General features: G+C 39.6%; 2 protein-coding genes across 3 annotated transcripts in view; one reads left to right on the top strand and one right to left on the bottom strand.

The window, feature by feature from the left end:
* Window positions 1–27,339, top strand: part of P2RY6 (pyrimidinergic receptor P2Y6) — a 263,236-nt gene that overhangs the window by 51,292 nt on the left and 184,605 nt on the right. The window lies entirely within an intron of this gene.
* Window positions 1–27,339, bottom strand: part of FCHSD2 (FCH and double SH3 domains 2) — a 210,808-nt gene that overhangs the window by 154,487 nt on the left and 28,982 nt on the right. For both annotated transcript variants that reach the window (XM_060176858.1, XM_007527489.3), the window contains one exon: window positions 18,227–18,272. Coding sequence is in view for 1 of the 2 variants with exons in the window: in XM_007527489.3 (XP_007527551.1) it covers window positions 18,227–18,272 (46 nt within the window). In the remaining variant the exon portion in view is untranslated. The remainder of the gene's footprint in view (window positions 1–18,226; window positions 18,273–27,339) is intronic.

Genomic DNA, 27,339 nt, shown 5'->3' with positions numbered 1-27,339 from the left:
TAACTAACTATGAAGTATTTTTTAATGTACCCCCTAAAAAGTAAGCAAATTTAAATTTAAATAATAATGAGACAGCTTAGTAGCAGAATTAACCACAGTATGCTCAGTCTAAAATTAAAGTAAAACACATAAACAGGAAAAAAAATATATCAGCTCTGAATGAAATGAAATGGGGAGAGAAAACATATGGGGGGCATTTGGAAGTTGGGGGGCATTTGGAAGGAATGGTTCTGATATATGCATTTTTCTTTGACACGTACACAAATACTGCAGATTAATACACTGGAGAATAATTACCTGGTGGAGAGATCACTTGAGAAAGCAAGCAAACTAAATGCTTATGGCAGAATGCAGGCAGAGGGTATAGGAGTGCTGCTAACTAATGTTCTTTCAACCTTGCAGTATGTGTTTGAAAATATTCCTAACAAAAGGGAGCAAAACTAAGTACATTAATATTTTACCATCCTTTTAGTGTGATACTAGTTGAAGAATGTAGTGAGTGTAATATATTTACTTGGTTACAAGATGAGAATTCTGAACAACCCTGATTTTATTCACAAGAACAGATAAAAGTATCTGAGTCATTATAACAGAAATGCAGAAAGGTAACAGGCAGTGGTGTACCCAGCTCAGCACACATACCACCACTAGCAAGGAACCAAGTTCAAGCCTCCAGTCTCCACCTGCAGGGGAATGTTACACAAGCAGTAGAGCAGGGCTACAGTATCTCTGTCTCCATCTCTGTTTCCCTCTCCTCTATCAATTTCTCTTTGTTCTATCAAATAAAAAGAAAAAAATTGAGGGAAAAGGAAAAAGTGGCCACCAGTAAATTCATCATGCAGGCATCAAGCCCTACCTGGTGAAAACCCTGGAGAAAAACAAAATGAAACACTCCACATTCTCTAACAGATCTGTGCAGAAAAGAAGGAAGGAAGGAAGGAAGGAAGGAAGGAAGGAAGGAAGGAAGGAAGGAAGGAAGGGGAGGGGAGGGGAGGGGAGGGGAGGGGAGGGGAGGGGAGGGGAGGGGAGGGGAGGGGAGGGGAGGGGAGGGGAGGGGAGGGGAGGGGAGGGGAGGGGAGGGGAGGGGAGGGGAGGGGGGGAGGAGAGGGGAGGGGAGGGGAGGGGAGGGGAGGGGAATGAAGGTTCATATACATGTTGGGCCTTGACCTCTAACAAATTCCTCCCTCCACTATCACTGGCCATTTCCATCAGGAACAACATAGTAGACGTTCTTGTGGGCCTTGACAGGACTTCCCCCTCAATGTGAGTCAACACTGGTAGGGACTGTTCCACTCTCTAAAGAAAGATTGGGTCAGTATACTCTGCCACTTGAGGAAGATGGGTCCTGCAATGAGTGCAGCCTAGAATGTTCCTAGCTATGACCACAAAATATGAGCTCAGACCTACAGGGATGCAGAGGTTATATGGGCTCCTGTGCTGAATATGGGCCCCAAATTAAATTGATAAGATTTACAATTATAAATATTTATATACTTTTCCCATATTTGGGAGCGACTCTCTTCCCTGATACAGCTTTCTATTCCTATTTCCAACTCTGACACCACCTTCCCAGACAATACCTTTAGCCCACCTGCATGTTAGCTGTTGGGCTCAGGCAAAAATTAGTAAAGTCATGGTCCCCTTGGAATGTACCTAACATACACTTCCTAGCTTCTTCCAACATGAAGACCCCAAATCTCATCTGCTCTATTCTAAGCTTTAGGCTACTGATTATTAAACAATTTGTTCTGCCTTATATCTTAATGCTTTTCCAGCCACCAAGTTGCAGGTGCTACCAAGATACCAACTTGACTTCACTGGACAGATAAAAGTCCCATTGTGTTCTGGAACCCCACCTCTCCATAGTTCTGCCCCACTAGGGAAAGACAGAAACAAGCTGGGAGTATGGACAGACCTGTCAGTACCCATGTTTAGCACCCATGTTTGGCATTACAGAAGCCAGACCTTCGACCTTTTGTACTTCAAAATGATCCTGGGTCCATACTCCCAGAGGCATAAAGAATAGGAAAGCTTCCAATGGAGGAAATGAGATGCGGAACTCTAGTGGTGGGAGTTCTGTGGAATTGTACCACTCTTATCCTACAGTCTTGTTGGTCATTATTAAATCAATAAAGAAAAAAAAAGAAAAAGAAAAAGAGACTTCCGGAGGTGGAGCTACGAAGCAGCAGCAGTTATGTTTTTCTTCTCTCCTCTCCTAGGCCAACTAGGAATACCAAAGGAGACCACCTGGGACCACAACAAGACAGGACTAGAACGACTTCAGGAACCCACTAAATCATCAGTGAATGCAAACACATGTGGCTCGTGGATAGAGAGGAGCCTAGGGAGAGATTAAGTGGATGGTAACAGCCCAGCAGTTTACCAGTTCAGATGCCACCTCCAGTCTCTTTCGCAAACAAAAAGACAGCTGAAGGGAGGAGAGGACTCTGCTAAGACTTACCAAATGCAACTGTGAGTCTCCATTGCTACTGCCCTCAGAAGCTGGAGCAGCTATGGGGAGGCTCTGTGCTGACATCAGGGGACAGAGAACTAACCAGGAAACTCAGAAGATCTCTACCTTGGTGGCCTAGCAGTGGAGCTGTGAGAGTCTCTTTGCATAACCAGTGGATTATCTCTGCCCCACCCTGCTTTATCTTTTAGTCAGGAGTCAGTGATTAAGCTAAGACACCTATTTATAGTTTAAAAGCCCTCAGGCTCCCATAGTCTTGGGAAAGAAAAAGAACAAAAGAGGCTCCAACTCAGGGATTAAAATATTATTGAAACAACTGTCAAATTTGACAACGGTGAACCCTTTAATTACCTTACTTAGACACAAGTCAATCGAGGAAAGAGTAATCAGTAATTTGAAAAGTACTGAGAGAGGGACCTCATAATATACTATATAAAATGGCTAAACCAACAAGAAGAAATACTGGAGAAATGGACCAGGACAAAAGTCCAGCTAAAAGCCCCCAAAGATTGAAGCACAAAATAATGAGGTCGACATCCAAACACTAGTTAAGGAAATAATCACAGGAGTGAGTAAAGAGTTTGAAAGAATTGTTATCACAAATACAGAAACAACCAATGAGACTCTGGGGAAAAAAACTAATTATCTCAAGGTTATTAGAGAGCTGAAAGCTGAAATAGCTGAGCTAAGAACACAACTAGCTGAACAACCTCAAACAGTATCAGAAAAGGGTTACAAAACTGTTGGTATGCATGAGACCCCTTCTGTTTCATTTGGTTTAAATCCCCCCTGCTTAACACTATTCTATTTACATAACCACTTCATTCTATTTACATAACCACTGTTAACAAGTTCCACCCTCCTTCCAGGGCATTTGTGGTTCAGTGATAGGATTCTCGCCTAATCTGCCCCCTCCTTGTCACACTCTGATTTTTACCAGTCACTTTTCTCTCCACCTTCTCTATGTCACATCCTGTTTCCACCCTACTTGGCAAGTATATATAAAGAGAGCATTGTGAGTTTTACTTTAACTTTAGTTTAGCTTAGCTCATCTTAGATTGTGCTGCTTCCTGCATGAATAAAGAGATACTGCGTACAACCCAGCCATGAGTCCCTGGTCGTCTGTTACCCGCCCGTGAAGCCAGCCTGGCGAAAACAACATAACCCGGCGAAAACAACATAACCCGTCGAAAACAACACAAAACAGATGAACTCGAGAAAGCAGTAGAGGGCAGAGAGAATAGAATCAATGAGGCTGAAGACAGAATGAGCAAGATCAAGGATGAATTAGAGACAACTAGAAAAGAAGCAAAAGATCTCAAAAAGAGATTAAGAGATACTGAAAACAACAAAAGAGACCTATGGGATGACTTCAAAAGAAATAATATATACATTATTGGCTTACCAGGAGAAGAAAGAGAGGGAGAGGAAGAAGGCATTCTTCAAGACATAATAGCTGAAAACTTCTCTAGTCTAGACAACATCAAAGACATAAAGATTCAAGAAGCCCAGAGGGTCCCAAACAGAATTAACCCAGACTTAAAGACACCAAGACACATCCTATTTAAGAAATAAGGATAAAGAAAGGATCATGAAGGCTGCAAGAGAAAAACAAAGAGTCACCTACAGAGGAAAACCCATAAGATTAGCAGCTGACTTCTCCACACAAACACTACAGGCCAGAAGAGAATGGCAAGATATCTATTGAGTACTCAATGAGAAAGGCTTTCACCCAAGAATACTGTATCCTGCTAGACTGTCATTCAGACTAGATGGAGGCATCAAAACCTTCTCAGACAAGCAACAGCTGAAAGAATCAACTATCACCAAGCCTGCCCTTAAAGAAGTTCTGAAAGGTCTCTTATAAACAGTCAGACCACCATAAATATGCCATATATCAGAACACTCTAAAAATCTACAAGAATGGCGTTAAAATGTCTTCAGTCCTTGATATCAATAAATGTCAATGGCCTGAATTCACCTATTAAAAGACACAGAGTAGGAAGATGGATTAGAAAACACAATCTAACAATACGCTGTTTACAGGAAACCCACCTAACTCCACAAGACAAACACAGACTCAAAGTGAAAGGATGGAAAACTATCATATAAGCCAATGGCCCACAAAAAAGGGAGAAATCAAAATGTTTCGAAAGTTCAATGAAAATTAAGACACAAACTATCAAAATATTTGGGATACAGCTAAGGCAGTATTGAGAGGGAAGTTCATAGCCATACAAGCACACATTAGGAAACAAGAAAAAGCACAAATAAACAGCCTGATTGCACATTTTAAAGACCTAGAAGAAGAACAAAGGAACCCTAAAGCAACCAGAAGGACAGAAATCACTGAAGTTAGGACAGAAATCAATAATATTGAAAATAAGAAAACCATACAAAAGATCAACAAAAGTAAATGTTGGTTCTTCGAAAGAGTGAACAAAATCGACAAACCTTTAGCCAGACTCACAAAACAAAAAAGGGAAAAGACCCAAATAAATCAGATAGTAAATGAAAGAGGAGATATCACAACAGACACCACAGAAATTCAACATATCATGTGAAGCTTCTATGAACAACTATATGCCACCAAGCTAGAGAACCTGGAAGAAATGGACAATTTCCTAGATACCTACCAACTTTCAAAATTAAGATGAACAGGCCCATCACAGCTAATGAAATTGAAACAGCACAGTGGGTTAAGCGCAGGTGGCGCAAAGTGCAAGGACCAGGGTAAGGATCCGGGTTGCAGCCCTTGGCTCCCCACCTGCAGGGGAGTCGCTTCACAGGCAGTGAAGCAGGTCTGCAGGTGTCTATCTTTCTCTCCCCCTCTCTGTCTTCCCCTCCTCTCTCCATTTCTCTCTGTCCTATCCAACAACAACAACAACAATAACAACAACAATAAAACAACAAAGGCAAGAAATAAATAGTATTTTTTTAAAAAATCTCCCCAAAAATAAAAGTCCTGTACCAAAAATGAAAAAGAAATTACATAATAGATGCAATTTTAAAGGTTTTTATCAATAAAATTGTGACAGCTCCAGTCATATGTTAAATATAGGTATGATCTTATTACTCCAAGGAATTCCTGAGTGGATCTTTTTGTCACAGACATGTTTCATTTGGTGTATTGCACCAAAGTAAAAGATTCTGGGATTGGGGGGAGGGTTCAGGTCCTGTAATATGCTGCCAGAGGAAGACCTAGAGGGGGTTAGATTGTTATGTGGAAAACTTGAGAAATGTTATACATGTACAAACTACTGTATTTTACTGTTGACTATAAACCATTAATACTTCCAATAAAGGAAAAAGAAAAGAAAAAAATTAGTTCAGAAATACTGTAATTTTCTCTTAAAGGTTGTTTTAACTAATGACCCTTTGTTAAAAAACTGTTATAAGTTAATGCTCCTGAGGTGAAGAACTTGCTCACCAGTAAAGTGCAAACTTTACCATGTGCAGGGACCTGAGCTTGCCCCAGCACCACATGTGATGCTATACACAGCATCAGGAAGGCTTCATGGAAGGTGGAACAGTGCTGTGGTGTCTCTCCACTCTCTGCATCTATCTGATAATAATAAAAAGAATTGGGGGGGTCTGCCCCCCCATAGGCTGAGTCTTTGATATGTTGACTCTCTCAAAAGCCTAGACCAGAGAGAACAGAAGCAACCGGTGGCACAGCTATATACAAGGTGTTGGGTATTATACAGCAAATCCTAACAAAGGGACTTTTCAAAGTTAACCCAATTACCAAATAATGTGATAACAATAACTATTGTCTTCTTGAACCCTAAGACAGCAGAAACCTCACATTTCCACTATACAGAATGTATTTCCCCCAGTCCTGGAAGCTTAGGGTGGAGCGCACTTTCCTGCATGCTTCTCTCAATTCATACCAAATAATATTGCATCCGCCGATCCCAACCTAATCAATGCAACGAGTGCCACTTCTGCATGCTTTGCTTTAGACTGTGTCCAGAGACTTCAGGTGTGGAATGACAACTGTTCAGCTTCATTACTTGGGTGAGATCTTTCCTTTCATAGTATTCTCTAACTCCATTCCAGGTGGTTCACTTCCTAACAAAGTCCCAAAACCTAGATATAGACCAGGTCCCATGAGAGAGCATATGTTCATACGTATCCATAAACTAGGAAAAAATATATACCTGAAAGCAAAAGTATACAATAGTCTGCAGTGAGTACCCCCCCCCCAACACATCACCTGCACTATTCCAGTCTTTAGGTTCATAATTATTCAACAATTTGTTTGGCTTTGTATGCTAACTCTCTTTTCAGCCACCAGGTTCCAGATGCCAGCAGGATGCCGACCAGACGACCCACCAATGTGTCCTGGAGCCCCACTTCCCCAGAGACCCACCCTACTAGGGAAAGAGAGAGGCAGACTGGGAGTATGGATTGACCAGTCAATGCCCATGTTCAGTGGGGAAGCAATTATAGAATCCAGACCTTCCACCTTCTGCAACACACAATCACCTTGGGTCCATACTCCCAGAGGGATAAAGAATGGGAATGCTATCAGGGGAGGAGATGGGATACGGAGATCTGGTGGTGGAAATTGTGTGGAGTTGTACCCCTCCTATCCTACGGTTTTGTTAATGTCTCCTTTTTTAAATAAATAAATTAATTTTTAAAAAAGAAAGTCTTTTAACATATAAAAGTGGAAAATCCTTGTGATCCAGCACTATCACTCTTAGACATATATCAAAGGGACATAGAAACACTTAACTCAAAGGATATGCCTCCCGTACACATGTTCCTAGCTGCACTACTCATGATAACCAGGGAGTACAATCAACCTAGCTGCCCACTAACAAGCAACTGGAAAAAGAAATTGTTCAATGGAACACAACTCTGCCATTAAAAGATGAGACTGTTTTGTTCGGGACAAAAGTAGATGGGATCAGAGTTGATTATGCTAAATAAAATAAGTAAAGAGATGAAAAACAACCACTAGATGGTTTCACTCATGTGAAATATAGATAATGAGGGCAAATGAACTTGCAAAAAAAAAAATCTATTCATAGTAGTCAAAACTGTCGCCTAGATTTTGTGAAAGGGGACACAGGAAGTCTGGTGGTGGGTGCAGTGAGCTGTACACACACATGTAGCTATGATACTATATTCCTGAAACATTACAGTTCTGTAAACCAATGTTAATTCACCAGTAATGAAAAACAAATTAACACAAATTTCAATTTTGTTTAAGCAATGCCACTGTATTGATTTAAGAACAGCATCTTACTGACTCCTACACTGTACTGTAATTTCCAACACAGCAAACAGAAAATAGGCATAAGAAACATTCTTTACTTCATGCACCAAATACTGTCTAAGCTCTTATGATGTACCACACGGCATGTTAAATGTCAGAAATAAATCACAAGGGAAATGTAACCCTGTACTCAAGGGCTTTATAGGAGAGTGAAGTGAGTATGGCTGCTTGCAAGAAATGTATCCTGATTGGTGCTATTGTTCCCTCATTCAAAATAGAAATGCCAGATCACCACCTCCTTTCTCAGACCAACCATGACAAGCCGATTCTGAAATTCGGAGAAGACCACAACAGCTTGTGCTACTATTGGCTTGTGAAATTTAATTTCTGTTCATTTGTTTTGTCCCACAGGTCTCACTGAAAAGATTGGATGGAGTTTTATCTTACTGGAAGTTCTGTTCAGGCCAGGTCACTTAAACTCTAGCTATGCTTCTCATCCACAACCCACACTTCTGGCAAGTGACAGAGAATGCATCAGAGGTAGGCAATGCTAAACAGAACACTCACTACTCAGCTGAAACAAACAAGCAACCTGTGGGATTGCTGAGTATAAAAGACATGACACATACACTAAGAGGAAACAAGTAAATTCAGGTATGAATCCTGAGGCAGATTTTTTTTTAAAAAATTCTTTGTTGGGGGATTAATGGTTTACAGTCAACAGTAAAATACAAAAGTTTGTACATGCATAACATTTCCACACAACAATTCAACCCCCACTAGGTCCTCCTCTGCCATCATGTTCCAGGACCTGAACCCTCACCCCATCGCCTGTCCCGCCACCCAGAGTCTTTAACTTTGGAGCAGTACACCAGACCCAGCCCAAGTTCTGCTTTGTGTTTATTCTTCAACTTTTTTTTTTTTGTAATCAGATTCGTTTCATTCAAGGTACCTTTAAAATTTATATGGAAGGGAGTCAGGCGGTGGCGCAGCGGGTTAAGCGCACGTGGCGCAAATTGCCAGGACCTGCGTAAGGATACCAGTTCGAGCCCCCGGCTCCCCACCTGCAGGGGAGTCGCGTCACAAGCGGTGAAGCAAGTCTGCAGGTGTCTGTCTTTCTCTCCTCCTCTCTGTCTTCCCCTCCTCTCTCCATTTCTCTCTGTCCTATTCAACAACAACGACACAATAACCACAACAATGTTAAACAACAAGGGCAACAAAAAGGAAAATAAAATAAAAAATAAAATAAATAAATTTAAAAAAAATTATATGGAAAAGAGTTCTGCCAATATTTTCCTCTCAATATTTGATAGCCTCTGTTCTAACATCCAAGGGATACTGAAATCCCTATTATTACTGTATTGCTGCTAATATACTGCTGCCGCCCTCTCAGTAGATGTTTGATGTATTTAGATGGCCTCTCACTGGGTGCACAGATGTTAACAATAGTTAAGACCTCTTGATTGACTGATCCTCTGAGCATTAAGTGATGTCCATTCCTATCTTTTTAAATTTTATTTGTTTTAAGCTCTATAATGTCAGATTGAGAATAGCTGTTCCTTCCCCTTTTTGTGGTCCATTGGCCTGTATGGTAGTTTTCCATTCTTTCACTTTGAGTTTGTGTTTGTCTTGTTGAGTTAGGTGGGATTCTTGCAGACAACATATGGTGGGTTGTGTTTTTTGATCCATCTTCCTACTCTGTGCCTTTTAAAGAGGCAGTGTTTTAATAAGAAGCATCAGGTATGAATTTATTTAATGACATGTAAAGCTTTTCCTAGTTAAGAACAGCTAAACTATCTTTATTTATTTATGACCTTATTTCTCTATTAAACCAAGACTTGTTCAGACAGTAATCAAGCTCTTTAAACTCTCAAGAATAACTTAGCAATTCAATCCCATTACAAAATAGCTAATGCTATACCTTCCTTTTAATAGATACAAATAAAAACACTTCGTTTTTCAGACATTTTTTTCTCTTCTTTCATATTATGTAAAATCCAAAAATACACACACCTCATTTATAAGCTCTAAAGCTTAAATTATGTGTACTATCACATAAATGATCTGCCTACATAATCCATTTACTCACTCTTCTAAAAAGACCTTTACAACATATTTGCACATTGTTCAATTAAAATATTTATTTATACTACCAGCACAACAATATTTAGTTCTGAAAAAGAAATAATTTAACTTTTATTAACATATGTTTTCCTTAGTACTTGACAGTGCCTGCCAATGGCAAGGTCCTCAATGTCAGCTGACGTAAGGCAAGTAAGCACTGTTTACACAGAGGGTTGGATGGAACAGTTTTCACACTTATTCTTTTAATACATTAAGAGTTTCAAATTTATTCTAAAATGTTGCACATCCCTCTAAATAGCTATTATTAAACTAAGCACAACATTCAAAACCAGGTCATCTCCTTCCACTAAAGATAGGCAATAGGTTTGATTTTAAGCAGGATCAGCTATCACAAATAGGAGGAGTGATAATCTATTGATTGATTAGTCTTTGATAGCCCTTTTCTGGGCTATCTTAAGTAAAAAAATGTCCACTGATCAGTTGCTATGAATGGTCTATTTAAAGCTATTAATAAACAATAATGGATAGTCAAATCATTCTGATTCTCTAGGCAAAATTTCAAAATTCCTGGAACTTCTGGTACTTCCTGGTTTCAACAATTCAGCTATCCCAGAGAAACAGAATGACACAATCTGGCTCTACATTCTGGCCTCTGACTCAAAAGGAGAAAGGCAGACATACTAAAATTATACAGAGCTCAAAGCTTTCAGAAAAGACTGGCATATATAAAGGGTCATTGGCTTTTATTTTTCTAGATTATACAAAAGTAAATTGTAAAGTGAGGAAATTTTGTAAATGCTAGCTACACTGACTTCATACAACTAGCAACGTTTATACACCCATTTTCTTTTTTTTATTAAGTTCATTTACTTATTGGATAGAGATAGCCAAAAATTGAGAGGAAGGGGGAGATCGAGAGGGGGAGAGACAAAGAGACACCTGAAGTCTTGCTTCACCATTTGTGAAGTTTTCCCCTACAGGTGGGAACTGGGGGCTTGAATCTGGTCCTAGAGACACCTGGTTGAACACCACCACCCTGTCCCCATTCTCTAAATATTTAAACATACTGCAGTCTACATCTAGCTAGCTGAATCTGTTTGAGGATTTTTTTTTTTTTTCTTTTCCTCCTCCAGGGTTATTGCTGGGCTCGGTGCCTGCACCATGAATCCACCGCTCCTGGAGGCCATTTTTCCCCCCTTTTTGTTGCCCTTGTTGTAGCTTCGTTGTGGTTATTATTATTGCCCTTGTTGACGCAATTCGTTGTTGGATAGGACAGAGAGAAATGGAGAGAGGAGGGGAAGACAGAGAAGGGGAGAGAAAGATAGACACCTGCAGACCTGCTTCACCGCCTGTGAAGCGACTCCCCTGCAGGTGGGGAGCCGGGGGCTCGAACCGGGATCCTTACTCCGGTTCCTGCGCTTTGCGCCACATGTGCTTAACCCACTGCACCACCGCCCGACCCCGTTTGAGGATTTAATTTCATTTTCATTGACTGATCCTCACAACATGGATAACTGACTTTAAAGAGCTGGGGAGATAGCATAATGGGTATGCAAAAAGATTTTCATGCCTGACCTACCAAAGGTCCCAGGTTCAAACCCCAGTACCACCATAAACAAGAGCTGAGCAGTGCTCTGGTGAATAACATAAAACAAACAAAAAAACTAACTCTAACAAAGAAACAAAACAGAATGCTAATACTGTAATATTAATTAAATACATGCAAGCAGCAGAGCTAATACTTCCAAACTATGTTAAGAGCTCTTTACAACAACAATATGAAGGAGGTACAATGAGCACCTCAATAAAATTTACAAGGATTTAGACTATCAAAATGTTATGCCTTGGACTGGAGAAATAACATAATAATTATTCAAAAGACTTTCATGCCTGAGGATCTGAGATTCCAGGTTCAACCCCTAGTACCACCATAAACCAGAGCTGGTAGTTATCTCTGTCTCTGTCTCGCCCCCCCTACCTTTCACAAGTGGTGAAGCAGGTCTGCAGGTGTCTCTCTATCTCCTCCCCCTCTCAATTTCTCTGTCTCTATCTAATAATAAATTTGAAAATTAAAAATTTTTTTTTAATTAAGAAAATGAAAGTTATAGGGGCTGGGCAGTGACACACTCTGTTGAGAGCACACATCATCATGTGCAAGGAAGGACCCAGCTAGAGTTCCCAGTGCCCACCTGCAAGGGGGAAACTTCATGAGCAGTGAAACAGTGATGTAAGTTTCTCTCTTTTTCTTTCCCTGTATCTCCTTTCCTTCTCAATTTCTTTCTGTGAAAGAATAAGAGGGAAGGGAAAGATAAAAGAGACACCTACAGACTTGCTTCACTACTTGTAAAGCTTCCTCCCTACAGGTGGGGACTGGGAACTCAATCATGCGTGCTTGTGCATTGTAACATGTGCTCAACCAAGTGTACCACCACCCAACTCCCATTTCCACTCTTAAAATGGTATTAAATCATTGACACTATAAAGAAACAAAAGTGATGATATACATATGTATGAGTGTATATAACATATATGTCTGAAAAGAACTAATCTTAAGTCCTAGAAATAAAGAAAATGGTCACTAAAAAGCAATAGAACTAGGGGCCGGGCAGTAACTTACCAGGTTAAGCACACAGTGTGAAGCACAAGGACTGGCGCAAGGATCCAGGTTCGAGCCTCCAGCTCCCCACATGCAGGGGGGTCGCTTCGAAAGCAGTGAAGCAGGTCTGCAGGTGTCTATCTTTCTCTCCCCCTCTCTGTCTTCCCCCCTTTCTTAACTTCTCTCTATCCTATCCAGCAACAACAACAGCAACAATAACAACAATAATGGGAAAGATGACTACCAGAAACAGTGGATTCGTAGTGCAGGCACCAAGCCCCAGCGATAATCCTGGAAGCAGAAAAAAAGCAGAAAAAAAAAAAGCAACAGAACTAAAAATGCAGAAAAGCAACCAAGGGTCATGAAAGATGTAGATGATCCAAACTGGGACAGTAAGAAGTTTTACAATCAGCGGGTGGAAGAGGCTGGAGAAGTGCCTCAATATGGAGGGCTGCCTTCTGTGCACAAGGCCCTGGCTTCAGTCCCTGGCACTGCATGAAAGCAGCAAAGACAAAACAAGTGGAACTCCATGGGCGGTGGGGGCTGCAATGGTCTGTCTTTCTCTCTCATAAGAAAGTAGAAATAAAAATCAAGCTGGGGAAGTGGTTCGATTTTAAGAGCATGTTTTCACATACATGAGGTCTTGGATTCACTGGGGAAAAAATGATGAAAAGGGTAAAAAAGAGTATTTGAGAAAGCAATTATTTGCAGAAATAATGACTGAAAAAAGCATGCCTTTTGCTTCAAGTACTATTTTAACTGATTGTGAATGAAGGAAAAGGAATGCCTTACATGACTATTGTCTCAGGTTTAATATTTCACATCTTCCCAAAATATGTGTTGGTCCACCTCTCCCCCCAAACCTTTTCCACCATGCAAGGAATAGTACCTCCTCTATGATCCCTTCTCTGCGACCTCAGATCTTGAGACAAGAGTTTATACAAGTTGAACCCTGAATGACTAAAATTTTTAAGAACAGCAAGAGCTTAAGACTGACAAATGATTTTAGGTTCCCAGCAAGGTAAATAAAAACATCCAGATTCACAAATGGTAAATTAACCAAAATAGGAAGAAACTTCAGGTACAAGTGAAATGGGGAAAATAAAATAAAATAGTAGAGGAATTAAAGATTTTTCTACACTATAGGGAGACAAAAACAGTTATTATTATTTCTTTTAATGAGTGATGTTCATTACTGTTTTGTATACTATATCCTGTGGACCAAAACAGGGGGGCAGGGGGGAGTGTAGACCATGTTAACATACTAAAAGATCCAAAATTATAATAGCTAGTTTGGATTCTTTCCTCTACACTGTGCCCTGTTTTAAGCTGATCAAACACTAAATTCATTAATATAAACAAAAGAACTGAGGAGGGAAAGAATGAGAGCAGAATAAGCAATGAATTTTGCTTTGCACTTTTAAGATGTTTGCTACCAACCAGCCATGAAAAAACAAAATTTAACTCACTAATCTGTGCCCAAAAGTTTTCAACACTTTAAAAGTCAAATTTTATATCAAGAATCTTGAGGAAAAAATTTAGGCTATCTTCAAATCAAATATATGCATAACCATTGTTACAAGCTAAGGAATTAAAGAAAATAGCAATAATTTTTAAAACTAAGTATAAACAAGAACACAGAAGATAACTAGGTTTGTCCTGATGGACTTTCTTTCTCCCAAGACAGCCATCCTTTTCTACAGAACAAGATCAGCAGAAAGGAATACTCCAGATTCATGCTTCAGCATTTGAAATCGTTCTAACGATATTTCTTTCATAGCCATCGCCAGGACAGCTATTGGCACACAGCTCAATCGAGTTTCATCTTCAGCTTCTGGGCTGATGAAATTTACTCCCTAAATAACAGTCACATACACATACCACTAAATCCTTAGGTAGTATTGACATGACTGGCTCTTTACACATGTATTTTTTAAGAGTAAAAACAGCACAAATTTGAGGTGGGACAGTGTGACACCACAGACTGTCTGGCAGGAGCCAGTGTTTGCTGTGCTTGTCCTCAGGCAAGGACCCGCCCTTAAAGTCCACAATCTTTTCCTGTCCTTTCTCTTCAGTCACAGTAACGTTTTGTATCTTTCCTTCACTTGCAGATTCTGCCAAAAACTACAGGAAGTATATGAATACACAGAACTTGCCTGTAGCAATTTCAGTTTGAGTATTGCAAATTACTTTACTACACCTCAGGGTTGGCTAACTGCAGTCAGAATCCAGACTTGATTTCACCTTACTCCTCAATTTTGTTTAGTGATTCTCACAGCGCTTCTGTGTTTTCAGAGTCATTTGTTCTGTTGGTCTTAGTGCATCAGCAACACATCTGTTACTTCTAGAGAATTACAAGAAGAATTTCACAAACCATGCTTCAAAAATAAAACATTAACACTCTTGTAGGAAACTGGAAACAGGAAACAACGTCAACACTTTCAAGGGCTCAAATCCTCCCAGTAAGTTCTACAGTATTATCTTCCTTACTTTCTAACATTTCCCTAATGTCTAATACAAGTATACCTTGCATGTGTTATTTTCAAATTGCTGTCATATAATCAACCCTACTGAATAATTTCCCTTTACAATGAATAGAGGAATTAATATCATTCTTCAGTCTGTTATTATCTTAACATTTCTGAAGAGCCTTTCCCAAGTAAAGAGAGAACAGGTGTTATTGGGTTAAACAGTTCTTCATATTGCAATTCTGTAAAAATAATAATAATACATAGTCTTGTAAAACATTTCCTCAATTAAAAAATTACAAAATACAAAGCTGGCTAACACAACGGAAATTTCATTTTGTAACTCTCTTATGACTTAACATAATAACTGTTTTTGATTCTTGTCATAAATACATTTCAGTGGCCACTAGGAAAAGTAGCATCATGGAGGCACAGAGTCCTAGTGACAAATTAAAAGGGGGGGGGGGGCAGGGAGAAAACCAAAGTGGAAGCAATCCAAATATTTTTCAACTAGTGAGTAAACAAAAATATAGCATATAACTGTACAATGAAGAGCCACTCATTAATTAAAAAAAAAAAGGAGTTAATTACTGACAGGCTAGAATATGTATGAATTTCAAAAATATCCAGGTGCACCACTATCTGGCCCCTCACCAGTCTTTTTAATGTGAATTCTTCTCAAGGAGGGCAATGGAATAAATTAAAAAGGGACTGGGGGGAGTCGGGGTGGTACACAGTAGGTTAAGCACAGGTGGCACAAAGCGCAAGGACTGGCGTAAGGATCCTGGTTCGAGCCCCCAACTCCCCACCTGCAGGAGGGTCGCTTAGCAGGTGGTGAAGCAGGTCTATAAGTGTCTATCTTTCTCTCCCCCCCCTGTCTTCCCCTCCTCTCTCCATTTCTCTCTGTCCTATCCAACAACAATGACACCAATAACAATAATAATAACTACAACAATAAAACAACAAGGGAAACAAAAGGGAATAAATAAATTTTTTTAGGACATTCTCACAGGAGTGAAGTGGCATCTCACTGTTGTCTTTATTTGAATTTCTCTGACCATCAATAATTTGGAGCACTTTTTCATGTCTGTTGGCCTGTTGGACCTCTTCTTTAGTGAATATTCTGTTCATATCCTCTTTTTATTTTTGGATGGAGTTATTTGGTGTTTTTTGTGGTTGCTATCAAAAATATTTTATTTGACATGGGTATTCAAGTAAAAATAAACTTTATTTTTGATGATTCAAAAATGAATGCATTTTTCTGATCTGTTCAGAAAAGATATATTTGTGGAGACATGCTGTTTTTCACAACAGAAATTGACTGCAAACAGGTACAGGAAACACTGGGATGGCAAAGCAGCTTAGGAAACAAATTTCTAATTAAGTATAAAAAGTAGTCAATCAGTAATGGCTAGAGGTGGCAAATCAAAGTGAGTTATAAGCACATGAGCCAAATGAAGGATTCACTATTAATCTTTGATCTGAGGAAGAAGGCTGGCACAAAGCAACTGCTACTTTTCACACAATTAGAGATACTACACTTTTTATCACACACATCTCCTATTGATTTAATGATTGAACCTTTAAATCATATTATAAAAATGCCATAAAATTTTTCATTTTGTATTGAATTTTAAGAGTAGATTCTATCTCTCCCATGAAGGGCTACTCATGAATAATAAGGAGCTAATTATTGACATGCTAGAACATGTATGAATTTCAAAAATACTTGCTAAGTGATAGTCAGATAAGACTATTTACCATGAGAGTGTACTTCCTCAAGACAACAAAGACTGTAAATCAACATTTTTCTCAATAAAGTGATAATGGAATTGTAGAAAGCCAACAGATAAGAGAATATATCAAGTGGGCTGTGTGGGAACCTATCTGAAACATTCTGTTCCCATTTCACAGAATCACTGAAATGATTAGCCCAGAGGATGAATGTAAAATAGTCAGCACAGTACATATCATATAAAATTTCAATAAATGTTAGCTACATGACTATTACACATGCACAGAAAAGGCTCAACACTAATATTAGAATGAATGCCGAGTATGTGATAAATCATGAGTACTCAACTTATGATTGAATTAATGAGCCTATCTAAATCTGAAGAAATAGACCATGCTCATCTAATGCTACTGATCAAATAGAGCTACCTAGTTAACTCCCACATAATTAGAATGAACTTAAATACCAAAACCTGACAGAGTACAGAAAGAATCATGTTCCAGTTCATAATTTATAAGACAAAAGCAACAGCAGCAATCATGGTTACTATGCACAACATTTCATAGGTAATAGTTTTTACTTCTTATGTTCTCATGTATTTTGTTAACTAAATTTTGTTATAAATACCACTTGGGAAGGGGTCAATTTCAGATTCTATTCCACAAAGTAATTGCTTAGCTGGGCCAAAATTTACAATTCTCATATTCTAACAAAATGTTACACCAATACAGCCTTTTCTTAGCACATTTAGCTATCTGGGAGCAAACAAAATAAAATGCAAAGCTTTCATCTCCCCAGAAATGCCTCCGCACTATCTACTAGAAGCACACTCTTATCAACAGGATCCAAATAATAAATAAATACCCAATTCAGCAAAAGTAACAATTAACCTTTCATCAAACTACAGAGAATGGGGCACATAAAGGAGTATAAATATGCATTTAGAAATGTATTATTAGATGCATTTAAATTTTAGAGACAGTGTCTCTAACCACAAGGTTCAGAACCTCCTTTGTAATTATGATCAACATAAGCTCTTCATCGAAGATTCAAAAGGTGCAATCGAAGATAAAATGGTGATATTAAAGGCGGGTGGGGAGTCCATACTCCCAGAGGGATAAAGAACAGGGAAGCTTCCAATAGAGGGTGGGAGATAGAGCTGTATGGAACTGTACCCATTATCTTACTATCCTGTTAATTACTATTAAATCACTAATAAAGTAAAATAAAAAAGGAAAAAAGGGGAGCAAGGGGCTATAGTGATGCTCTGGTTCTCCTTCTCTCTACTCTTTCATTATTAATTAATAAATATTTGGGGGGGAACAGCACCAAAGTGAGATAGCTGTAAATAAGAAAAGGTGGGTACAGGAATACCAAGACTCCCACCCAAGAATATATACAGGAATACCAAGGCTTCTGCGTGGTCCAGGAGGTGGCGCAGTGAATAAAGCACCAGACTCTCAAATATGAGGTCCTGAATTTGATCCCTGGCAGCACATGTACCAAAGCGATGTCTGGTTCTTTCTTTCTCTCCTCGTACCTTTCTAATAAATAAATAATCTTAAAAAAAAAAAAAAAAAAGAATATATCTGAGCTTGAGACAGAGAAGAGTAGCGTAGGATGAGGGCCATTTCCCGCTTACCTGTGCATACTCCCTTTCAATAGCAGCCTTCTTCTGACTGAACGTCCTAAAAAATACAGATAAAGATTCATTACCGAATGCATAACGATGACTTCACATAAATCTATCAACACACCTCAAACACTGCCTGCAGGGTGAGCCGGGCTGAGGACCAGGATAATATTTCGGTCCTTATTGTGCTAAGAAGACTGCTGGCACCACAGGGTCTACATGCAGGCCATCTGGGTTTAGATCATAGTTCTGCACTTGCCGGCTAGAAGACCATGATCAAGTACTGGCATTCTCTGTGCCCTGATGTCTTCCTTAACAGAACCCACTTGATAGGTTTAGTGTAAAATGACACAGGAATTAAAATATGCAAAGTGCTCAAAATAGCGCTGAGCATCCTGTTTTTAGAAAGGCTAGTAATAGTAGCACTAAAATGCTTACTTCATGTTGCCACCACCACGGAGGGAACTACGAAAAAACAAGGCAGAAATCAGGTTTTCATCAATTTCTCAACATGAAAAACAGTCCAATCACTTCCTTCACTCCAGTTTTTAATAGAAATGACAAAACTGGGGGAGTCGGGTGGTAGCACAGCGGGTTGAGCGCACATGGCGCAAAGTTCAAGGACCGGCGTAAGGATCCCGGTTCAAGCACCCAGCTCCCCACCTGCAGGGGAGTCGCTTCACAAGCGGTGAAGCAGATCTACAGGTGTCTTTCTCTCCCCCTGTCTTCTCCTCCTCTCCATTTCTCTCTGTTCTATCCAGTAATGACGACAACAATAATAACTACAACAATAAAACAACAAGGGCATCAAAAGGGAATAAATCAAATATTAAAAAAAAAGAAATGACAAAACAAAGTACAAGGTCTCTACATGTTGAGCTGTTACGTATGCATCCCCTCTGTACACTAATCCATCAAGCCTAAAGTAAATGTGTTTCACATTTTAACACTTACATTGGAGGATATATATATATTTGCCTCCAGGTTATTCCTGGGGCTTCGTGCCTGCACTACAAATCCACTGCTCTTGGAGGCTATATTTTTCCCTCTTGTTGCCCTTATCGTCTATCATTGTTATTGTTGGATAGGACAGAGAGAAATGGAGAGAGGAGGGGAAGACAGAGAGGAGGAGGGAAAGCCAGACATCTGCAGACCTGCTTCACCGCTTGTGTAGCGACCCCCCTGAAGGTGGGGAGCCGGGGGCTCAAACCCAGACCCTTACTCTGGTCTTTGTGCTTTATGCCATGTGAACTTCAGCTGTGCTACTGCCCAACCCCCATGGATTTATCGTTTAATGAATTGCAGTATTTTTCTTTCATGTTATCAGTATAAAATATTGTGCCAAAAACCACAAGAAAGGTAATCAATGAAATAGAGCATTGATGATTTACCTCAAAAAAGGTTTAAAGATTTTTCTGTTATGTTTTATAGCTGTGCTCTTAAAAGCCACTGAACTAAGGCAGATACAGCAAAGTAAAATGTGAACAATGTAAAGAGCTGGAGCAGAAAATGACAATAAGCTAAAACATATTCAATAATTATTTAAATTTGCTAGCATGATGATTCATTTCTTATACAAGAAATACAACCAAGATCTACATTTGCTTTGACCAAGTAGCTATCATTTAGCCTTAAAAGGAAGGAAATCCAGATGTACAAAAACCTTGAAGAATACACAATGAGTGACAGAAGTCAACACAAAAAATAAACACTGTGAGTGACTCTGAAGAATACAGACCGGCACAGGAGCAGAAAGCAGAACTGAGGCTGCCAGCTCCTGGGAGGAAGGGGTCAGGAAGAACTTCAGAGTTTGTTTTACCAGATGAAACTTCAGAGTTTGTTTTACCAGATGAAAAATTCTGAAGGTAGATGGTGGTGATGGTTGCAAGAAATACTGATGTCCTTAAGTATGACTGAATTTTACACTTAAAAATGCTCAAAACAGTGAATTTAATATTATGTGTATTTTATCACAATGAAAAAAAATTTGTGGATTTGTAACAGCCATAACCTGGAAGTAACCTAATTGTCCAGCAACAGATAAGTGGCTGAGTAAATTGTGGGGTGGGGTGTGTGTGTGTGTACACTACTCAGCTATGAAAAATGATGAATTCACCTTCACCTCATATTGGATGGAGAATGAAGGAGTAATGTTAAATTAGATAAGCCAGAAGGAGAAGGATGAATATGGGATGGCCTCACTCATATAGAGAGCTGAGAAACAAGAACAGAAGGGAAAGCACAAAGCAGAACTTGGACTGGGCTTGGTGGACTGCACCAAAGTAAAGGACTTGGGGGCTGGGGGTGGTGTTCAGGTCCTGGAACATAATGGCGGAGGAGGACCTAGATGGGGGGTTTGAGCATTCTTGTGGAAAACTGAGAAACATTACACACGTACCAACTACTGTATTTTACTGTTGGCTGTAAACCATTAATCCCCCCAATAAAGAAAAAAAAACCATAAAAAAGACTTAGTAGCTGGGGAAATAGCTCAAATGGAAGAGCATCAGACTTTCATTCCTGAGGCCCCTGGTTTTATTTCCAGTACCGCATGTTATCTGATTGGTGCTCTGGCTTGTTTCTTCTGTCTCTCTCTCTCTCTCTCTCTCTCTCTCTCCTCTCTACCTTATGCAAAGCATGAATATTAAAAACTATTAAAATTGAGCCGTAACTTTTTCCTTTTAGAGTATGATGCACTCTAGAGTATTTAACATAGTTTAAAATAAATTCATCCATTTCCCTTAAAAGAAAGTATACAAACCATACATGTAGTGCACATATGCTGCATATATGCACTTACATATTACTTATACACTGTGTATGTGTACAGTGGGAGTAAATGCAATAAAGTGTTTAAATTTCCCCGTAAGTGCCAAGGAGATAACATAAGGGATATGCAAACAACTTTAATGCCAGAGGCACCAAGGTCCCAAGTTCAATCCCCAGAGCTGAGAAGTGTTCTGGTATATAAATAAATAAATACCCAAATAAATAAATAAATAGTCACACATTCCATCACATCTACTACATAAATAGTACACACAGCAAAAACATAATGGAAATCTCTCCGGATAACGGGATTATAAGCTTTTACTCATGCTTTCTCTATTTTCTAATGTCTAATGTAAGAATATTTTATTGTGTTTAGAATATGGATCGACCTGTCAACGTCCGTGTTCAGCAGGGAAGCAATTACAGAAGCCAGACCTCCCACCTTCTGCACCCCATAATGACCCTGGGCCCACACTCCCAGAGAGTTAAAGAATAGGAAAGCTATCAGGGGAGGGAGAGGATACAGAGTTCTGGTGGTGGGAACTGTGCCCCTTTTATTCCATGGTCTTGTCAGTGTTTCCATTTTATAAATAAATAAATTTTAAAAATAAATAAATACACAAACATAGGGACTAGGGAGGTAGCACCAGGAGTAGTATAACAGACTTTCAATTTTTTTTAAGTTTTTTTAAAATCTTTATTTATTTATTGGATAGACACAGTCAGAAATTGAGAGGAAAGGTGGTTATAGAGAGGGAGAAAGAGAGACACCTGCACCCCTTCTTCACCACTCATGAAGCTTTCCCCCTGCAGGTGGGAACTGGGGACTCGAACCTGGCTCCTTGTGCACTTAACATGTGCGCTCAACCAGGTGCACCACCACCCAGCCCCTGTAACAGACTTTCATGCCAGAGGCACCAGAGATCACAAGTTCAATCCCAGATACCATAATAAGCCAGAGCTGAACAGTGTCCCAGGTTTTTTTAAAAAATAATAAAATAGGGAGTCGGGCTGTAGCGCAGCGGGTTAAGCGCAGGTGGCGCAAAGCACAAGGACCAGCATAAGGATCCCCGTTCGAACCCCGGCTCCCCACCTGCAGGGGAGTCGCTTCACAGGCAGTGAAGCAGGTCTGCAGGTGTCTATCTTTCTCTCCCCCTCTCTGTCTTCCCCTCCTCTCTCCATTTCTCTCTGTCCTATCCGACGACAACAATAATAACAACAACAATAAAACAACAAGGGCAACAAAAGGGAATAAATAAATAAAATAAAAAATATTAAAAAAAAATAAAAATAAATAATAATAATAAAATAATTACATTACTTTCATTCAGAAGGTACCTATATGACCACCAAAAGACATGTTAGTTCTCCATGTACACATATGGAAAGATCTCCTCAATTAATTCACACAGTAAACATTTAGTGACTGGTTATCATGGCCCAGACACTGTATAGCAGATGCCACACTAGAAAGCTAGGCATCAGGGTGCTCGGGAGGTGGCACACCCAATTAAGCACACATAGTAATAGCACAAGAACCTGGGTTCAAACCTCCGCTCCCCAGCTGTAGCAGGAATACTTCACAAGCAGTGAAGCAGGTCTGTAGAAGTCTATATTTCTCTCACCTCTCAACTTTTCCCTGTCCTATGGAATAAAATGGGGGTGGGGAGAAAGAAAGAAAGAAAGAAAGAAAGAAAGAAAGAAAGAAAGAAAGAAAGAAAGAAAGAAAGAGAGAAAGAGAGAAAGAGAGAAAGAGAGAAAGAGAAAGAGAGAAAGAAAGGGAAAGGGAAGGGAAGGGAAGGGAAGGGAAGGGAAGGGAAGGGAAGGGAAGGGAAGGGAAGGGAAGGGAAGGGAAGGGAAGGGAAGGGAAGGGAAGGGAAGGGAAGGGAAGGGAAGGGAAGGGAAGGGAAGGGAAGGGAAGGGAAGGGAAGGGAAGGGAAGGGGAAAAGAAAAGAACTGTCTGCCAGGAGCTGTGGCTTCATAGTGCAGGCACCAAGCCCCAGCAATAACTCTGGAGAAAAAAAAAGAGACAGACAGACATCAAGTAATGCCAGTGTATAGTAAATAAACCAACACAAAGAATCATCTAATGATCTGTAAAAAGACTTTCATAACTCTATAGAAGAAGTAGGAGTCATGCCACCAGGCTCCAGATGCTAGCACGATGCCAACCAGACTTCCCTGGACAGACAACCCCACCAATGTGTCCTGGAGCTCTGATTCCCCAGAACCTCACCCCACTAGGGAAAGAGAGAGGAGGCTGGGAGTGTGGATTGACCTGTCAACACCCATGTTCAGCGGGGAAGCAATTACCGAAGCCAGACCTTCCACCTTCTGCATCCCGCAATGGTCATGGGTCCATACTCCCAGAGGGTTAAAGAATAGGAAAGCTATCAGGGGAGGGGATGGGATACAGAGTTCTGATGGTGGGAATTGTGTGGAGCTGTAGCCCTCTTATCCTATGGTTTTGTCAATGTTTCCTTTTTATAAATACATTAAAATTAAAAAAAAAAAAAAAAAAAAAGACTTTCATGGCTGAAGCTCAAAAGTTCCAGGTTCAACCCCCAACACTACCATAAGCCAGAACTGATCAGTGCTCTGGTAATACATTCATACATAGAAAGATATACCTCTATACAATACAGATAATGTAGATAAACTATTGATAAAAATATCTGGAAAAAATATATGTGGGGGGAAGATACTTAAAGGATATATGCCAAATTATGGTTGTTAAAAAAGGATCATGAGGGAGTCAGGCGGTAGAGCAGAAGGTTAAGTAAGTGCACATGGCGCCAAGTGCAAGGACCAGCTTAAGGATCCCTGTTCAAGCCCCGGCTCCCCACTTGCAGGAGAGTCACTTCACAGGTGGTCAAAAAGGTCTGCAGGTGTCTATCTTTCTCTCCTACTCTCTGTCTTCCCCTCCCATCTCCATTTTCTCTCTGTCCTATCCAACAACAATGACATCTATAACAACAACAATAAAAAACAAGGGCAACAAAAGGGGAAATAAATTAATTTTAAAAAAGGATCATAGGACTTTATTTTCTACTCTGATTTTATGGTTTCTCCAATAGTCAGATATTTCTTATTATTAGAAAAAGTTAAAGCTATAAAAGCACTAATATTTAATCAATGTATACTTATATGGAAAAATAAATATCATATAGAAAAGATAAAGCCCTACAGTAATTTACTATTTAATAAAATAAAAGTTTTAAATAATTCTCCTAATGACTCTGGGTCCATACTCCCAGAGAGATAAAGAATAGGAAAGCTATCAGGGGAGGGGATGGGATAATCTAGTTCTATACTCTACCCATCACCAGCGTTCTTTACCCCACCCTCCATGACAGCCACCATAGTTCTTACAAAGTCTTAGAGATAATTTGGCCACTTTCTTCTTTGTAAATTCACATGTTCCAATTACCTATATTTCACATATAAGTGAAGCCATCTGATAATTGTCTTTCAATTCCTTACTTCACTAAGCATAAACACTGTCAGTTACACCCATTTTGTCCGAAGGAACACAATGTCATCTTTTAAACTGCAGAGCAGTATTCCGTGGAATTCCATAACATCTTTATCCTGCCACCTGTCAGTAAGCATTTAGGCTGCTTCCACTCCTTGGCAACTAGAGTAACACAGCAATGAACAAAGCATGTATATGTCCCTTTGAATTAATGTTTTCATGGCCTGAGAGTTCTACCCTTCTCTGTGGTCCTCCAGCATCTTGTAACTATCTGTGATTTGACCAAGAGTATGTTTTTTATTTATGTGTGTAGCACAGCACCTGAACACTAAGTAAGTTCAATCAACTTGTGCTGGAGAAGTAAGAAAACAAAAAGTATTACAATCAGATTTCCAGACCCTGTGCAAATATGAATTAAACAGTTTAGTGGTTTAGCTCCTGGGAGAGACAGGCCAAACCAAGGTCACAATCTATTGAATATATTCATATGGATCATTTAAGTTTTTTGACCAAGGTCACAGATGACATCAGTTAACACAACTATTTTGTGTACTTAAGTTTTAAAAATTCCAAGGAAGGTATGTGAATGAGCAATACAGAGTTAACCTTGCTCAAAGGAAGCACTGACCTTTGCCCTTTGGCTTCTGGGAGGTGATCCCTCCACTTTAGAAATATCAGGCCTGCTAGGCCTTTCTTGTTTACCTGGGGCCCTGGAGCTATGCTTAACACTGGGTGGGTAAGGAGGAGCAGCTACTCAGCCTCTGGAGGAGCCACGATTACACCTAAGTGACCAAGTACAACTCTTCCCTAGGCTGCGTCTTAAAACCCTTCTAGCAAGTTCTCAAAATCTGAGGGTGATTGGGGGGGGGGGGGCTGGTCTTGCAAGTCCTGCCAAAAGAATAAGGAGAGTCCAACCTCGCAGCTGTCTTGGATACTCCCGAGCTCTAAGTCATCAGCTGGACATCCAAGAATGTTTAAATGATAATTTTTATTTTCTCTCTCTTTTTAAAATTATTTATTGACATGAGAGAGAACCAGAACATCACTCCTGCACGTGTGATACTAGGGATCAAACTCAGGACCTCATGCTTCCCCACGACCACCCACAATGTTTGTTTTTGTTCGTTACCAAGGCCAAAGCTTTACCCTGACCAACATTTTCCCCCTTTATAGATCCCCAGCCCTCCTGTTTTTCAGTCCAGTGTTCTAGCCACTGTGCTTGAATATTTAAATTATTAAATATTTAGAATATTTAAATTACTGATAGCTGCTGTAGAAATACAAAATCAAAAATCTTACTGATGGGAGTCAGGCGGTAGCGCAGCGGGTTAAGCACACATGGCACAAAAGCGCAAGGACTGGTGTAAGGATCCTGGTTCAGGCCCCCAGCTCCCCACCTGCAGGGGAGTCGCTTCACAAGCAGTGAAGCAGATCTGCAGGTGTCTATCTTTCTCTCCCCCTCTCTGTCTTCTCCTCCTCTCTCAATTTTTCTTTGTCCTATCTAACAACAACAATAATAACTACAACAACAATAAAAAAAGACAAGAGAAACAAAAGGGAAATAAATAAAATTTAAAAAACATATTGATGAATGTTAAAAACAAAGCTAAACACACCTTCCAGAATGGCTAAAATCTAAGACTGATAACTATAAACATTTGGTGAGGGGTCAATTACATGTTACAACGCATGAGGACCCAGGTTCAAGCCCTTAGTCTCCACCTGCAGGGGGAAAGCTTTGCAAGCTCTCTCTCTCCCTGTCTATTTTCCCCTTCCCTCTTTAGTTTTGATTTCTGTCTCTATACAATAAATAAACAGAATACTAAAAAAAAAAAAAAAATACTGTAAGGCTACAAAGCAATGAACTCCAACATGTACCAAGCAATGTAAAAAGCCATGATCAGGGTGGGGGATATGGTATTTCTTTGATAACTAAACATACATGTACCCTGACATAGCACACCTTATACTGGGCATTTACCAAAAAATTAAAACATACATCTACAAATATACTTGACAAAAACGTTTGCACCTTTGTCATTTATAAACAGCCGAAAGCAGGAAACAGTACAGATATCCATCAGGGGTAATAGATCAACAGTGACATATCTTACAATGAAGTAAAACTCAGCAATAAAAATAAATGTATTACAAGATCACTACCACATTTTGACCACCCTGAGCTAGCTGACCCTCACCTCTTATACTTGACTGTTTAAATATAACTGATGTTAGGATATTAAAAATGTTCTTAGTATGGATAGCAAACTTCATTGAGGAAACAAAAGTGTTTATACTACCAGCATGTTGGCAATCCTGTCATAAAGAAACCTTGTTTCTTTACCATTTTGTTCTGGAACATAAGGACTGTTCTTGAGGTATTATTGCAGCAAATATGACAGTAGCATCAAAATTATGATATGAGAACATAAAAAGTACTTTTTTAAACAAGGCAAGGTGAATGAAGAACTGTAGCTGTACAAGTATGGCAGAGAGGAAATTATTTGGCTCCTAATAAAAATATTCATCCAGCATGGGATGATCTCACTCTCAGGCAGAAGTTGAAAAACAAGATCAGAAGAGAAAACACAAGTAGAACCTGGACTGGAGTTGGTGTACTGCACCAAAGTAAAAGACTCTGGAGTGGGTGGGGGGGAAAGTACAGGTCCTGGAAAAGGATGACAGAGGACCTAGTGGGAGTTGTATTGTTATGTGGAAAACTGAGAAATGTTACACAAGTATATACTGCTGTATTGACTATCAACTGTAAAATATTAATCCCCCAATAAAGAAATTAATAAAAATAAATAAAGTGAGAAACTGTAGTGTGTTTAAAGTGCTTGATTCTTACTATGTCTATCAAATAATAAGCAAT

This window comes from Erinaceus europaeus, chromosome 17, assembly GCF_950295315.1.
Source record: "Erinaceus europaeus chromosome 17, mEriEur2.1, whole genome shotgun sequence".
Lineage (NCBI taxonomy): Eukaryota > Metazoa > Chordata > Mammalia > Eulipotyphla > Erinaceidae > Erinaceus > Erinaceus europaeus.
This window is presented reverse-complemented; position numbering and strand designations above follow the sequence as displayed.